At 47.3% G+C, this 16,328-nt stretch overlaps 1 protein-coding gene across 6 annotated transcripts in view; it reads left to right on the top strand.

The window, feature by feature from the left end:
- The window catches only part of bnc2 (basonuclin 2), a 302,463-nt gene that overhangs the window by 200,001 nt on the left and 86,134 nt on the right, over window positions 1-16,328 (top strand). The window contains exon 1 of one of the 6 annotated variants that reach the window (XM_036933759.1): window positions 14,995-15,362. The exons of the other annotated variants lie outside the window; for them this stretch is intronic. Coding sequence (XP_036789654.1) covers window positions 15,336-15,362 — 27 coding nt within the window. The 5' untranslated portion in view covers window positions 14,995-15,335. Of the gene's footprint in view, window positions 1-14,994; window positions 15,363-16,328 lie in introns of those variants that run through there. 6 annotated transcript variants of the gene reach the window in all.

Here is a 16,328-nt window from a genome sequence, read left to right on the forward strand (position 1 = left end):
TGAGGAGACACAGAGACATGGTAGACCTACAAAGAGCTTCCTTTAGGTTAGATCACTGGGTGACAGACACTTAAGAGACCTGGCTTGCCTTTAGCCGCAGTGCGCTGGGCTCTGCTCTCTCAGATCACGGCCTCTTGCTAACAAGCAGTGGAAAACTGGCTTTTTGAAGTGTGGAGAGTTAAAGGGGATGTATTCATAAAGCCCCTGTAGATGATTTCTTGTAATGTAAGCTAATTTAATTAACTTTTGGATTAGCATAACGGTTTGTAACCACCGCTATAATAAGTAAGTGGTCTATAAGCGGATGGAAAACCCAGTGTTGATTTTGGTTTCTTATTTTACACCCACTCGACATACAGTACATTATTTCCCTTTAGCCGCGGTTAGTCCAGATTTAGTAGCGCCGCCGCTAACGCTAACCTGCTGGGGGGGTGTAAGTGGCCATTCACATCATAAATAGCTAGGGAAAAACATCACAGCAATCCGCCTGCATTAGCCTAGCAACGTAGCACACTCCAGCTAGCCAATTATGGATGAACCAGGGATCAGAAATAGTGGGGGGAAATGGGAGCATTAGGATGATAACGAGGGATGATAAGAGATCGTTCTACTGGAAGAGAGGTAAACACAACCTTTCTCACCTCCCTCCTCTCCCTCGTTTCCACCCCGTCGCCTCAGGATCCCACCGAGTGAAATGGTGCTACGCTAAGCGCTAAGCTCACCCATAGATGTTTTTGCGTTTGGTTAGTCGTTAGCCTTGGTGCTGATTTAGTCTCTATTGTTTTTGCTTTGGTAGAAGCTAATTGCTAATCGGAGTTATCTCTCATTAGCGCTGTGTGTTAAGTCCAAGGGCTCTGCTGGTATTATCTCCTTCACTTTCTCTTAACATGTCCCACTCACTGCTAAAACCACCTGCCTTTGAACAAGATTAATAATATACACTCTCCCTCACACTTGCACACACACACACACACACACTGAAAAACACCAACGTAATTAATCTGTTTCATCTGGTTTCGACTCACACACTCGTTGTCGATACCATCCGCGATCCTTCTCACTATGCCCTGTGAACTCAATTTCTAAAGCTACAGCTTCTCTACTTTGAAGAAGTCTACTAGCTAATCAATGGAGCAACTCTCTCTCAAATTACAAGTGAAACTCAAGCAAATGCTCTGTATCACGAAAAACAAACTTGAGTAGAAACCATATCATGATATATTTAAGCAATAAGGCCTGAGGAGGTGTGGTATGTGGTCAATATACCACGGCTAAGGGCTGTTCTTACGCACAACGCAACGAGGAGTGCCTGGACACAGCCCTTAGCCGTGATATATTGGCCATATACCACAAACCCACAAGGTGCCTTATTGCTATTATAAACTGGTTACCAACATAATTAGAGCAGGAAAAATACATGTTTTGTTGTACCCGTGGTATAATGTCTGATATACCACGGCTGTCAGCCAATCGGCATTCAGGGCTCGAACCACCCAGTTTATCATTTGACATGCCTAGAGGTCTGCGGTCAGTAAAGTGTTAAAAGTGGGTGGGGCACACTTTAGGATTTAATCTACTTCCTCTTACTGATAGTTGACTTCCTGTGGGATCAAATTAGGGGTCGTGCGGTTTGTACCACAACACCACTCCGAGAGCCCTGCACATAAAATAAGCAAGGTACATTTAAATGTTTAATGCATAAACTATATGAGAATATCTCTAGATATATTAGTATCTATTATTGATGCGTTATATTATGTCAGACAATTTCTGCAATTAAGACGGGTCTCCTGGTACAGTATATCTATTTCCATATATATTAGTCTGATGTTATAATGATTATAGGCTACTTGAGGTAACGACAGATGGATGTGAAAGTGTCCACTTCACCCTCCCAGTGCCCCTCCCTCTGGGAGTATTGCTCTGTTGGTCTCAGTGTTGACGGGGTGCATGCCAGCCACGTCCGAGGGGCCTACTCTGGACCTCGTCCAGGCTCTCTGTGTGCCAGAGGGCCAGTGCCAAGGGAATGCCCCGATGACAACATGATTAACTCAGGGACAGGTGACCAGTCCATTCCACACATACCAGCACAGCTATATTATCACATGTCAGTCTCAATCCACTGTCCTATCCCTGAACTCTCCCATAAACCTTTACATAAACCTTTACATAAACCTTTACATTAACCTGGGGGAAATCAAGTAAACACTGTGACTCTCATAAGGAAATACTGTAGGTATGGTGATGAGGGGGGGGTTGTCTTGGTCGTAAATGGATTGGCAGAAGTGCTGACATGGGGTTTTATTTCTATCTATCTCCCTCTCCTGTACTGTTGTGAGTGTGATGCTCTTCAGTTGATCCATACAGAGTGTGTCTTATCTAGTGTCTCCTTGAGGTGCTGAGGTCAGCATTGTCACCAGGTTGCTATCAATGGACCAGATTAGAGGCAGCACGGGCTTTAAAGACACAGTCACCTCCTCGACACACGCCCATGTACACACATCCACATGCACGCAATACAGACACACACACACACACACACACACATGCTATAGCTTGTGCGCACAATAAACGGTAATTGCGTGATAATATGGGCTAAAACATGTCAGCTCCAGGAGCAACAATCCATCTCCATGTCCTATTTGTGATTCTAGCCTGCACCTCCCTCCGTATCTCTCTCTGTGTATTCCCTAATGCACATGACACGGTGGAAATGCCTGGTTAAGTGCTGCTCTGACATTAGCAGACTGTAGTCGCAGCATTTGGCCTGGGGACAAACGCCGGAGAGGAGCCATAAAATATGAATGCTGCCACCCCCCCCCTTCCACCTTTCTCCCCCTCCTCCGTTCCCCCTCCTCCTCTTCCCCCCTTATCCCCCTCCTCCGTTCCCCCGCTCTGCTCGTGTCTGGGTGGCAGAACGTTTTTCTCAGTCACACCCGTGTCCCCGCCGTTTGTTTACTCACACTGACAGAGATACGCTAGTGCTCTGTTAGCGCTCCGCGCAGAGGCTACGAGTCGCTAAGCAAGTGCCAAGAGGCTCCCTGTTAATAATGCATAGTGAAGGCAAGAGCGCAAGGCTAACTGGCAGCTAGCGGTAGGGGTGTAGCCTAGTGCCTCTTACCCCAGCTGTCTGAGCTATTTTCACAGGCTGATGAATCTGTTAGCCCGCGCGTCAATCTGCCCGGTGTGTGTGTGTGTGTGTGTGTGTGAGGGAGAGGAGAGAAAGTGGGTGTTAGCGGGTGTCACTGTCACCCTTGGTTACGACTCCAGGTGTCGAGTGAGAGCTCCAACAGAGCGTGAGAGAGGTGCCAGCCAACACCGTCTGTCTGTGCTCTATGCCCCCTGGTGCCTGCCTTGCTTTGGCCTTGGCAACATGACGGCTGGGTCTTGTCGGTCGAGGGCGCCCTGGTTGCCCCATGGCAGTGGCGGTGCCAGCATGTGTGTGGCAGGGAGCAGGGGAGATGGCGAGGGAGCAAGGGGCGCTCCGTAGGGAGGAAGCTGGTCATTAGTGAGATGGGTCCCTGCCCCGGAGTTTTACTCCACATCACAGGGACGGGCGGGCGGCCCCGCTCCTCCTCGCTAACTGGCTAACGCACGCCAATTAGCCTAGCGACAGAGAGAGCCAGACAGGTTCCTTCTCTCTCTCTCTCTCTCTCTCACTCTCTGGGAGTGTAGCCATTACAGAGGAATCTGACTATAATGACACCATTTCCAAGACTGCTTCATTATGTCTAACTCCCTTACTATCAGAGGAGCATGTGTAGCATAGTTAACTTAGCGTTTTGTCCTATCGCTGTCTGCTAATAAGGTATATTTGACCCATTTAGAGTGAATATGAACACTGTGAAAGGAGATAAAAAGACTAGCCACTGTTTCTCTCTCACACTCTCTTTCTCTCTCTTTATATCTTTCCTTTTCTCTCTACCTCACCTTTCAAACAGTTTTCCCACCTCTGCATCACCAGTCAGCCATTACTGTATATATCCACCCACATGACACTCCAGTATTTGGCAAGTAACTTACAGTAATACTGGTCCTAACAACAATAATCTAGCGGTGATCTGGTAAAGTAATCATGGTGTCTCCTTCCCCCTCGTAACATGTGAAAACAAAGCAATAAAGAGGCAGTGCGTGTTTGTTTTGGCCAGGCCAACACGGAGATAAGACCAGCTAACTGATTAGCACGCCACAGGGCCGGGAGGCCAAGGTGGCCACAGAGAATAGGGCCGCCACAACGCCATGCAGTGTCACTACCGCCGCCACTAAGATAAAAGATGTGTGTGTTTCACAATCTCAGTCTCTGTCACACCTCACCTCGGTCCAAAGACTATAGGACAAAGCTGTGATGATGGCACACTGTATTTGAGCATGCCTTTGGGAAGTATGCATTGACCCAACTAGATGATGGCATAGTGGAGAGGACACAGTGAAGAAGGCACAGTGAAGAAGGCACAGTGAAGAAGGCACAGTGGAGAGGATACAGTGAAGAAGGCACAGTGGAGAGGATACAGTGAAGAAGGCACAGTGGAGAGGACACAGTGAAGAAGGCACAGTGGAGAGGACACAGTGAAGAGGACACAGTGAAGAAGGCACAGTGAAGAAGGCACAGTGAAGAAGGCACAGTGGAGAGGATACAGTGAAGAAGGCACAGTGGAGAGGACACAGTGAAGAAGGCACAGTGGAGAGGACACAGTGAAGAGGACACAGTGAAGCAGGCACAGTGAAGAAGGCACAGTGGAGAAGGCACAGTGAAGAAGGAACAATGAAGAGAACACAGTGAAGAAGGCAGAGTGAAGAAGGCACAGTGAAGAAGGCACAGTGGAGAAGGCACAGTGGAGAAGGAACAATGAAGAGGACACAGTGAAGAAGGCACAGTGTAGAAGGCACAGTGGAGAAGGAACAATGAAGAGGACACAGTGAAGAAGGCACAGTGAAGAAGGCACAGTGGAGAAGGCACAGTGGAGAAGGAACAATGAAGAGGACACAGTGAAGAAGGCACAGTGTAGAAGGCACAGTGGAGAAGGAACAATGAAGAGGACACAGTGAAGAAGGCACAGTGGAGAAGGCACAGTGAAGAAGGAACAATGAAGAGGACACAGTGAAGAAGGCACAGTGTAGAAGGCACAGTGGAGAAGGAACAATGAAGAGGACACAGTGAAGAAGGCACAGTGGAGAAGGAACAATGAAGAGAACACAGTGAAGAAGGCACAGTGGAGAAGGCACAGTGGAGAAGGCACAGTGGAGAAGGAACAATGAAGAGAACACAGTGAAGAAGGCACAGTGGAGAAGGCACAGTGGAGAAGGCACAGTGGAGAAGGAACAATGAAGAGAACACAGTGAAGAAGGCACAGTGGAGAAGGAACAGTGGAGAAGGCACAGTGGAGAAGGAACAATGAAGAGAACACAGTGAAGAAGGCACAGTGGAGAAGGCACAGTGAAGAAGGAACAATGAAGAGAACACAGTGGAGAAGGCACAGTGGAGAAGGAACAATGAAGAGAACACAGTGGAGAAGGCACAGTGGAGAAGGAACAATGAAGAGAACACAGTGGAGAAGGCACAGTGGAGAAGGAACAATGAAGAGAACACAGTGGAGAAGGCACAGTGGAGAAGGAACAATGAAGAGAACACAGTGGAGAAGGCACAGTGAAGAAGGAACAATGAAGAGAACACAGTGAAGAAGGCACAGTGGAGAAGGCACAGTGGAGAAGGAACAATGAAGAAGGCACAGTGAAGAAGGAACAGTGAAGAAGGAACAATGAAGAGAACACAGTGAAGAAGGCAGAGTGGAGAAGGCACAGTGGAGAGGACACGGTGAAGAAGGCACGGTGAAGAAGGCACAGTGAAGAAGGCACAGTGGAGAAGGCACAGTGAAGAAGGAACAATGAAGAGAACACAGTGAAGAAGGCAGAGTGAAGAAGGCACAGTGAAGAAGGCACAGTGGAGAAGGAACAATGAAGAAGGCACAGTGGAGAAGGCACAGTGAAGAAGGAACAATGAAGAGAACACAGTGAAGAAGGCAGAGTGAAGAAGGCACAGTGAAGAAGGCACAGTGGAGAAGGAACAATGAAGAAGGCACAGTGGAGAGGACACAGTGAAGAAGGCACAGTGGAGAAGGAACAATGAAGAAGGCACAGTGGAGAAGGCACAGTGAAGAAGGAACAATGAAGAGAACACAGTGAAGAAGGCAGAGTGAAGAAGGCACAGTGAAGAAGGCACAGTGGAGAAGGCACAGTGGAGAAGGCACAGTGAAGAAGGAACAATGAAGAGAACACAGTGAAGAGGACACAGTGAAGAAGGCACAGTGTAGAAGGCACAGTGGAGAAGGAACAATGAAGAGGACACGGTGAAGAAGGCACGGTGAAGAAGGCACAGTGTAGAAGGCACAGTGAAGAAGGCAGAGTGAAGAAGGCACAGTGAAGAAGGCACCGTGAAGAAGGCACAGTGAAGAAGGCACAGTGAAGAAGGCACAGTGAAGAAGGCACAGTGAAGAAGGCACAGTGAAGAAGGCACAGTGAAGTGGACACAGTGAAGAGGACACAGTGGAGAGGACACAGTGAAGAAGGCACAGTGAAGAGGACACAGTGAAGAAGGCACAGTGAAGAAGGCACAGTGAAGAGAACACAGTGAAGAAGGCACAGTGAAGAAGGCACAGTGAAGAGGACACAGTGAAGAGGACACAGTGAAGAAGGCAGAGTGAAGAAGGCACAGTGAAGAAGGCACCGTGAAGAAGGCACAGTGAAGAAGGCACAGTGAAGAAGGCACAGTGAAGAAGGCACAGTGAAGAGGACACAGTGAAGAAGGCACAGTGAAGAAGGCACAGTGAAGAAGGCAGAGTGAAGAAGGCACAGTGAAGAAGGCACAGTGAAGAAGGCACAGTGAAGAAGGCACAGTGAAGAAGGCACAGTGAAGAAGGCACAGTGAAGAGGACACAGTGAAGAGGACACAGTGAAGAAGGCACAGTGAAGAAGGCACAGTGAAGAAGGCACAGTGAAGAAGGCAGAGTGAAGAAGGCACAGTGAAGAAGGCACAGTGAAGAAGGCACAGTGAAGAAGGCACAGTGAAGAAGGCACAGTGAAGAGGACACAGTGAAGAGGACACAGTGAAGAAGGCACAGTGAAGAAGGCACAGTGAAGAAGGCACAGTGAAGAAGGCACAGTGAAGAGGACACAGTGAAGAAGGCACAGTGAAGTGGACACAGTGAAGTGGACACAGTGAAGAGGACACAGTGAAGTGGACACAGTGAAGAAGGCACAGTGAAGAAGGCACAGTGAAGTGGACACAGTGAAGAAGGCACAGTGAAGAAGGCAGAGTGAAGAAGGCAGAGTGAAGAAGGCAGAGTGAAGAAGGCACAGTGAAGAGGACACAGTGAAGAAGGCACAGTGAAGTGGACACAGTGAAGTGGACACAGTGAAGAGGACACAGTGAAGTGGACACAGTGAAGAAGGCAGAGTGAAGAAGGCACAGTGAAGAAGGCACAGTGAAGTGGACACAGTGAAGAAGGCACAGTGAAGAAGGCAGAGTGAAGAAGGCAGAGTGAAGAAGGCAGAGTGAAGAAGGCACAGTGAAGAGGACACAGTGAAGAGGACACAGTGAAGAAGGCACAGTGAAGAAGGCACAGTGAAGAAGGCACAGTGAAGAAGGCACAGTGAAGAGGACACAGTGAAGAAGGCACAGTGAAGTGGACACAGTGAAGTGGACACAGTGAAGAGGACACAGTGAAGTGGACACAGTGAAGAAGGCAGAGTGAAGAAGGCACAGTGAAGAAGGCACAGTGAAGTGGACACAGTGAAGAGGACACAGTGAAGAAGGCACAGTGAAGAAGGCAGAGTGAAGAAGGCAGAGTGAAGAAGGCACAGTGAAGAGGACACAGTGAAGAGGACACAGTGAAGAGGACACAGTGAAGAAGGCACAGTGAAGAAGGCAGAGTGAAGAAGGCAGAGTGAAGAAGACACAGTGAAGAAGGCAGAGTGAAGAAGGCACAGTGAAGAGGACACAGTGAAGAGGACACAGTGAAGAGGACACAGTGAAGAAGGCACAGTGAGGTGGACACAGTGAAGTGGACACAGTGAAGAGGACACAGTGAAGTGGACACAGTGAAGAAGGCAGAGTGAAGAAGGCAGAGTGAAGAAGGCACAGTGAAGAGGACACAGTGAAGAAGGCAGAGTGAAGAAGGCACAATGAAGAAGTTATCCTCTATTCATACATATTCAGAACTGATCCAAGACCACTGGCAGTAGCTCTTCTCTTTACTAGTGTTGTGGGAGGGAGAGCAAGTCTATCTTGTGAAGTGGTTGACTAGCTTAGCCTCTTCCTCTTCAGCATGCCTCTTGTTGTCGGTCTCTTCTCTCTCTTGTTGATTCCTCCCAGACACTGGGTCCTCCACCGCAAATCATTGTGGTGCTCTGTCTGCTGCATGCACACAGCCCTGGGACTCGACACAGTCCCCAAAGTGGAGCCCAGGCACATTCTTTAGGAATCATCTTTTTCCCTTCTTCTTCTTCTGAGGGAAATATAAACCCTCACCGTTCGTTCTGGCTCTTCTTCGCTTTTACGAGCTGTGTGATTTCCAAAAGCTCCTTGGAGCGAGATGGAAAGTGTTGGGGTTGAGCGGCAGCTTTTAATTAGTTAACTACGGATAGGGATAAGAGGCAAAAATAATATTATGTTTAGTTCTGGAGAGGGGAAATGTTTCTGGAGGATAGAGGGATGGAGCGGTCGAGTGGAAAAGGATCTCTTTGAGACGTTTAGAAAGGGGATATGGCCACACACACACACACACACACACACACACACACACACACACACACACACACACACAGACACAGACACAGACACAGACACACACACACTGTTCACATACTTATTGGGGGGATCACAGAGTTCAGTCCAGACCCTTGTCAGTACGGGATACATGATACACACACACTCACATACATAGTTACACAGTTACACACAGGAAGACCACTGGGCTTTCTCCACATCCTAACTAATCAGACCTCCCACATACAAGCCTATATACTGAGCACTGTAACGTACAGACAAGCATTGCCATAGGCTGAACATAGACACACAGATAGTCTACTTCGGTATAAAAAGAGAATGATCAGTTACGGACATAAATGTGATGTCTAACGTTTTACAACTTTCAAAATTGGAATTTAACTTTTGTAATTAAAATAGAAAACATCTATGCTAGCAAATGTTCATATCTCCCCTGATCGGGATTTCAATGTGAAACACTTTCCATCTGAATATCTTCACTGTAAAACATGCTACCCTCCCACACACCCACCACAGATCCAGATAGATGGTGATTGTCAGGTGGGGCTGGTAGTGTTTGATATAGAAGGAGGAAGAGGAGAAGAGCTGGTCTGCTGATTAAAACTTTCAGCTCCACTACCTTTCTAATTAATTAGCGAGGGCCACTCGGCGGGCTGAGCAACGGCCCAATTAGGCTGCACACGAGCCCATGATGCCTATCGCTACGGCAACACACGCCGCACAGCTGTCGCTCGCCGCTCCGAGGTTTCTTTGGGGATGGGGATCGGACCCTCAGGTGCCCACACACACACTGAGAAGAGAGAGGACACACACACATACACACACTCGCACATTGGAAAAGGACTTTCACACACATACACACATGGACATAACACAACTAGGAGAATGGATCCCAATATGTCGGCACCCACAAACCACTGGCGCCATTTCATTTTTTTCTCAACCGACATATGTCTCAGGCACATAAAATACGTTTCTCCATAACATGAAAAATGAAGTGATGAGGACCTTAGCTCACATTTGGCTGCTTCCTTTGAGTGTTTGTATTTGACAAAAAAAAAAGTTGGTCTCTGACACCGACCGTGGCTGTAGGCCTCAGTGGAGTTGTCCTGGGAGGCTGGGGCATTTTCCCACAGCTGTAGTGTTAGAGACACTGTACTGTCTCTGTCTTTGCCTGTGTGAGGGGGCCGTGGTATGGGCTATCTCTAAGTACTTACCAGGGGTTACTCCTTCCTTTTAGTGAAAGGAAGATTAATGGAAGGGTGTGGCATGATGATATTGGAGGGCGGACACTGCCCATTTAGTGCCCAAAGAATGCCCAATGTCAGTGAGCTCACTTTGATGTTCTAGGATACTACTTGCGATGTTTGGAAGATTGCAGATTAGTATAGCCAGGAAGTGACATACAGGAAGTGAGTGCCCTCTCCTTCCTGTCTGTAGTCAGCTGTATGAGCGCTACTACTCTCCACTGTGTCTCTCTCCCTCTTTCTGCCATCCAGCACCAAGCCTGTGTGTGTGTGTGTTTTTAAGCTTGAGTGCATGTTTGAATGCGAGTGTGTGACTGCGTGCGTGAATGTGCTTCCCCCAGCATAAATCCACTTGACTGGGCTCTTTTGAGAAACCGCGTGGCTTTACTGCCTTGGCAAACGTAAAGACCAACCACCTGAAGAGGTAGAGAGAAAAATCACCCCACTCACTTCTCTCTCTCTCTCTCTCTCTCTCTCTCTCTCTCTCTCTCTCTCTCTCTCTCTCTCTCTCTCTCAATTCAATTCAAGGGGCTTTATTGGCATGGGAAACATGTGTTAACATTGCCAAAGCAAGTGAGGTAGATAATATACAAAAGTGAAATAAACAATAAAAATTAACAGTAAACATTACACATACAGACATTTCAAAACAATAAAGACATTACAAATGTCATATTATACATATATATATACAGTGTTGTAACAATGTACAAATGGTTAAAGAACTCTCTCTTTCTCTCTCTCTCTCTCGCTCTCTCTCTCGCCTCCTCGCTCTCTCTCTCTCTCTCTCTCTCTCTCTCTCTCTCTCTCTCTCTCTCTCTCGACTCCTCGCTCTCTCTCTCTCTCTCTCTCTCTCTCTCTCTCGCCTCCTCGCTCTCTCTCTCTCTCTCTCTCTCTCTCTCTCTCTCTCTCTCTCTCTCTCTCTCTCTCTCTCTCAAGTATACAATTTAATGGAAAATAAAAAAAGTTGAAATGAGAGCGGATTGTTTCCATCTGCTTCTCCCGGGTACCATGTCACTCTAGATTCTGACCAGAGGAGTTCAGGGTTGGTAGTGGTGGTAGGGGTAGGGGGGGTGGTGGTGGTGGTAGGGGTAGGGGTAGGGGTGGTGGATAGTGGGTGTCAGGCAGGCAGGGGGTGAGGTGAGGAAGTCTTGCTGACTTTGTGAGAACTGGACTAGTTACAAGATGACAGAGAAACCTAATTTCCACTTCAAGGGTTCAACTGAAACATGGCATCAGCACGCCTATCTGTCAGTGTTTGCACACACACACACACACACACACACACCCAACCACCCACCCACCCACCCACCCACCCACCCATCTCCCCTAGTCTGTTTATTTGTAGTCAGGGAAAAGTCCAAAGAAGCCGTTGCGTTCCTCCAAAGCCCATTGATGTTGGGTAAAAGTAATGAACAAATCACACACACACACACACACACACACACACACACACACACACACACACACACACACACACACACACACCTACCGAAAGGACCCAACCAGGGCCTACATGCCAGATCACAGACAACACATTTAGATTACAACATAAAAAGCTACCCCAACAAAGACCCTTGACGGAGTAAACGCTATCCCAACAAAGACCCTGAACGGTGTAAACGCTATCCCAACAAAGACCCTGAACGGTGTAAACGCTATCCCAACAAGACCCTTGGCGGTGTAAACGCTATCCCAACAAGACCCTTGGCGGTGTAAACGCTATCCCAACAAGACCCTTGGCGGTGTAAACGCTATCCCAACAAGACCCTCGACGGTGTAAACGCTATCCCAACAAGACCCTTGGCGGTGTAAACGCTATCCCAACAAGACCCTTGGCGGTGTAAACGCTATCCCAACAAGACCCTCGACGGTGTAAACGCTATCCCAACAAAGACCCTCGACGGTGTAAGCGCTATCCAAGCGCGGTAACGTCAGTCACCCCCAGCTGTAAACAATCAATATACTAGTCTTCATTATTAATACGACAAGAGAAGATTGGAGAGAGATTCTCCAGAGTCCACACACAACATGAAACATGGAGAATATTTCAAACCGTTTTGTTCCTTCAGTAGAATTCATTAGAGCTCTCTGTCAGAACACACACACACACACACACACACACACACACACACACACACACACACACACACACACACACACACACACACACACACACACACACACACACACACACACACACACACACACACACACACAGATCAGGGGATACTCTATTTAAGTCCGATCACATACAGCAGAGGGAGAGATAAAAATCAAAACAACATTGTCTGAAACGTTGGTAATTATTTTTGGATGCGTGTCTCTGACATTTTGTCGACATAAGTAAATAATTTAGTATTTCTACTGGTAAAGTCCAAAGAGCCCAATTACGGAGGGTTAATATTGCTGCATCGTGTAAAAACATCCTTTTTTAATACTGAAGGAATATTCAAATGACTCGCCTTCATTATTCAAATATATTAGCAAAGTCATCACAGGGGGAAGAGAAGAGGAGATGGGGAATGATGCCGCTAGGAGACAGAAAGAGAGGGAGAGAAAGAAAATCAATAAACACGGGTCAAATCTGTTCTATAAGTGCTTCTTTTGGATTGTCTTAATGCCAAATTCAAGGACTCCCTAAAACATTTACCACTACAAATGTTAAGGTTGAAATATATTCACATTCTCTCAATACAATATTACATGTTTGTTTATTTAAAACATTATAGCCATGATCATTTTGGAAATAATATAATAATATCTATTTGTCCATTTACTCTAAATGATAATGGTTTAGTTGCTCTATATCAGTTCTATCTGTTCACACAGACCCAGTAGCAGTTAGGCACGTGATTGAAACAATAGCGACTCAAAGCTAGTTCAAGAAACACTTTTGTCTCTTACTAAATACATATGTTACTAGATCAACATTGGGCAAGAGTCTCCCATTCACCAAAATCCCACGGTTTTGTAAGAAACACCGCAAGGAAACAGAATCGGACAAATACATTTCAAATTTAGAGAGGAGGGCAGGGGGACTTGTGTCTGCTAGAGGCAGCGTTGAGTGACATTTGATGGGTTTATTTTAATACGCTTTTATAGATCTCTATTGTGTTGCTGTGTTTTTTTTTTAAACTCTGTTTTCACGGTTCACTCTGGGTGTTTGTTATTTAACGAAGAAGGAAGCTGGGGCCGGGGTGGCCGGTTAGGGCCCCATGGCCAGGCCCAGTGTTTGGCTCCAGTATCACAACTCGTATAGCCGTACAAAGTCAACATTACAAAGAGGTAACACATGTCGAGGTATGCTCGAAATTCGCCTTGTGCTGTGATCCGAAGATTCGAGGGCACACACACGATGTCAAAAAGAATGCATCATATATCCTATTGCTACAGGCCACAGTGAAGAGGGGAGTTAGGGGGCGCTTTTCTTGCTTCCATGCTAATTTGTCCCTGGGCGATAGTGGAGTTGGCATGCATGTTGTCTGAATATGAACATATGTGTGGAAGTATATGTGTGGTGGTGAGCTTGTGTGACTCAATGTATTTTTTTGCAGTCACACGGTGTGTGTGTGTGTGTGTGTGTGTGTGTGTGTGTGTGTGTGTGTGTGTGTGTGTGTGTGTGCAAGAGCCAGTTTGTTTGGTTTTTCCCTTACTTCAGCACATCTGAGAGAGCTTTTCTGGAGCTCCAGAGCCCTGTCCAAACAAAGATGGCCGAAGGACGGGAGGGCCGAAGGACGGGAGGGCCGAGGGGTGGTGCTTTTTTCTTTCTTTCTTTGAAAAAGGGGACAAAAAGAGCCCTGCGAAAACCGGGAGGAGAGAAAACCGAGCTCCTGAGAAAGGCAGCTGGAAACACGAAGTCTTGTGGTTTCTTGTCTCCCCCTCCACTCTCCACATCTCTTCATCCCCCTCCCCCCTCCCTCCACTCTCCCCATCTTTTACCTCCTCCCCCCTCTGGTCCAGCTGCACTTAGATGAGTCCGCTTGCTTCGTCCCCCCCCCCCCCCCACCACCACTGCTGCCAGGACGAGAGAGAGTGTCGCAGCTGGTAATACTTACAGGCTTTACCGCGGTAACGCATGCGATCCATTAGGGCCGGCGAGGCCCCGACATGTTGTTGCTGCACCAGTCCCAGGCCGTGTTATTGTTAGGATGTGGTAAAATTATAAATATGAGAGGCAGGAATCAGAGTTGAGGGGACGGAGGGGGGTAGGTTGGAGTAACATGCTACTCGTTAAGAGCTGTGCCACTGGCGCATGTTTCATGATTGGGTGGCAATAAAAAAGTCTGTCACAATTTGTTCAGATAATGACTTAATGCTAGAAGCCTGGAAGACGCACAAACATATGTCGAGCGAGTCGTCGATAGCTTTATAATTGCTAAAAGGAGCCCCCCTCTAGTTCTTATGAGGTGGACCGACGGAGGGCCCCTGGGTGGTGGGTTGGTAATTTGGTCGGGTCGATTTACAGGATGGCAATCAAATCCCTGGCAACCAACCATCTTCCCTGTTGCATATGTTGAGTCTGCTTCACTCTGAGTTTTACAACTTCAACCAACCATCTTCCCTGTTGCATATGTTGAGTCTGCTTCACTCTGAGTTTTACAACTTGTAACAAGTCATTCAAGCCCATAGTCGTGGATTGGAAGTTGAAGTTGCCCTGCGGGTGTGAAGTTCTATAGAGAACTGTAATGTTTAGATACTGAAATACTGGTATGCATCGCCAAGACTAAATATTAGTGTGCACTTGGCACTTTTGGAGAGGTTCGCTGTCGCAACAGGTCCTCCTATCTCTTTCTCTGTCACTCCCCTTTCTCTCTCTCTCCCCCTCTCTCTCGTTTTCTCTCCTCTCTCTCTCTCCACCCCATTTCTCTGTCTCTCTCTCCACCTCTCTCTCTCTCTCTCTCTCTCTCTCTCTCTCTTTCTCTCTCTCTGTCTCCACTCCTCTCTCTCTCTCCCCCCATTTCTCTCTCTCTCGTGGTGACTGACCTGTGACACCGAGACATTGTCTCACCTCTACTTCAGTCCCTCTATCTGTGAACTTTGTAAAGGCAGATAAAGAAGTAAGCGCCCAGATGGACTTTCCTTTAGTCACAGGCTACATTCCTCTCCTCTCCTTCTCCGTGTGGCTGGGGTGTGGGAGGGACACTTGCACATTTGTCACTGCACTAATGTAGCCATGGGGTTTGAGTACAGCGCAGAGTCTCTCTCTCTCTCTCACTAGCGTGTTTCAGTGGGGTGTGTATAGTCTAATGGAAGGAATGCTTACCTTGGAATAGCAGGATCTGAACCGGGGACCTCCTGTACGGATGAGGAGCTGGCATCTCACTATGCAGGTAATTACAGACAACAGTTGAGACATCTAGTAGTTCAGGGCTTTGAATGGCATGGTAACATGGAGGTGAGGACATGTCATCTGAATGTCCTGAGGTCAAAGGTCAGATGGAACTTGGATTGGAACTGGACGTTTTAAATGAATGACCTTATTTGGATGATTTTCGTGCAAGCTTGTGTTGATGTCATAATGGAACGGTCATTACGGAGTGTCCAGTGATACACCCAAAAAGTGTTTGTTTGTGGTTGTGAATGATGTCTAAGGACAAAGTTCTCCTGATTCAACATAGCCTGTATTACCACAGCTAGCCTGTATTACCACAACATGGCCTGTATTACCACAGCTAGCCTGTATTACCACAACAGCCTGTATTACCACAGCTGGCCTGTATTACCAACACATGGCCTGTATTACCACAACATGGCCTGTATTACCACAACATGGCCTGTATTACCACAGCTGGCCTGTATTACCACAGCTTGCCTATATTACCACAGATGGCCTGTATTACCACAGCTGGCCTGTATTACCACAACATGGCCTGTATTACCACAGCTGGCCTGTATTACCACAACATAGCCTGTATTACCACAGCTGGTCTGTATTACCACAACATAGCCTGTATTACCACAGATGGCCTGTATTACCACAGATGGCCTGTATTACCACAGCTTGCCTGTATTACCACAGCTGGCCTGTATTACCACAACATGGCCTGTATTACCACAGCTGGCCTGTATTACCACAGCTGGCCTGTATTACCACAGTTGGCCTGTATTACCACAGCTGGCCTGTATTACCACAGCTGGCCTGTATTACCACAGCTGGCCTGTATTACCACAGCTGGTCTGTGAGGAAACCCAGGTGTTTAGATGCTAATGTCGACTCTGACATATTTGTTTGCTCCTCAGAAAGAAACAAATATTGCGCTGTGGGTCGTGGGTCTTGAACCCCAACAAATCAATAA

The sequence above is a fragment of the Oncorhynchus mykiss genome, chromosome 10 (genome assembly GCF_013265735.2).
Source record: "Oncorhynchus mykiss isolate Arlee chromosome 10, USDA_OmykA_1.1, whole genome shotgun sequence".
Taxonomy (NCBI): domain Eukaryota; kingdom Metazoa; phylum Chordata; class Actinopteri; order Salmoniformes; family Salmonidae; genus Oncorhynchus; species Oncorhynchus mykiss.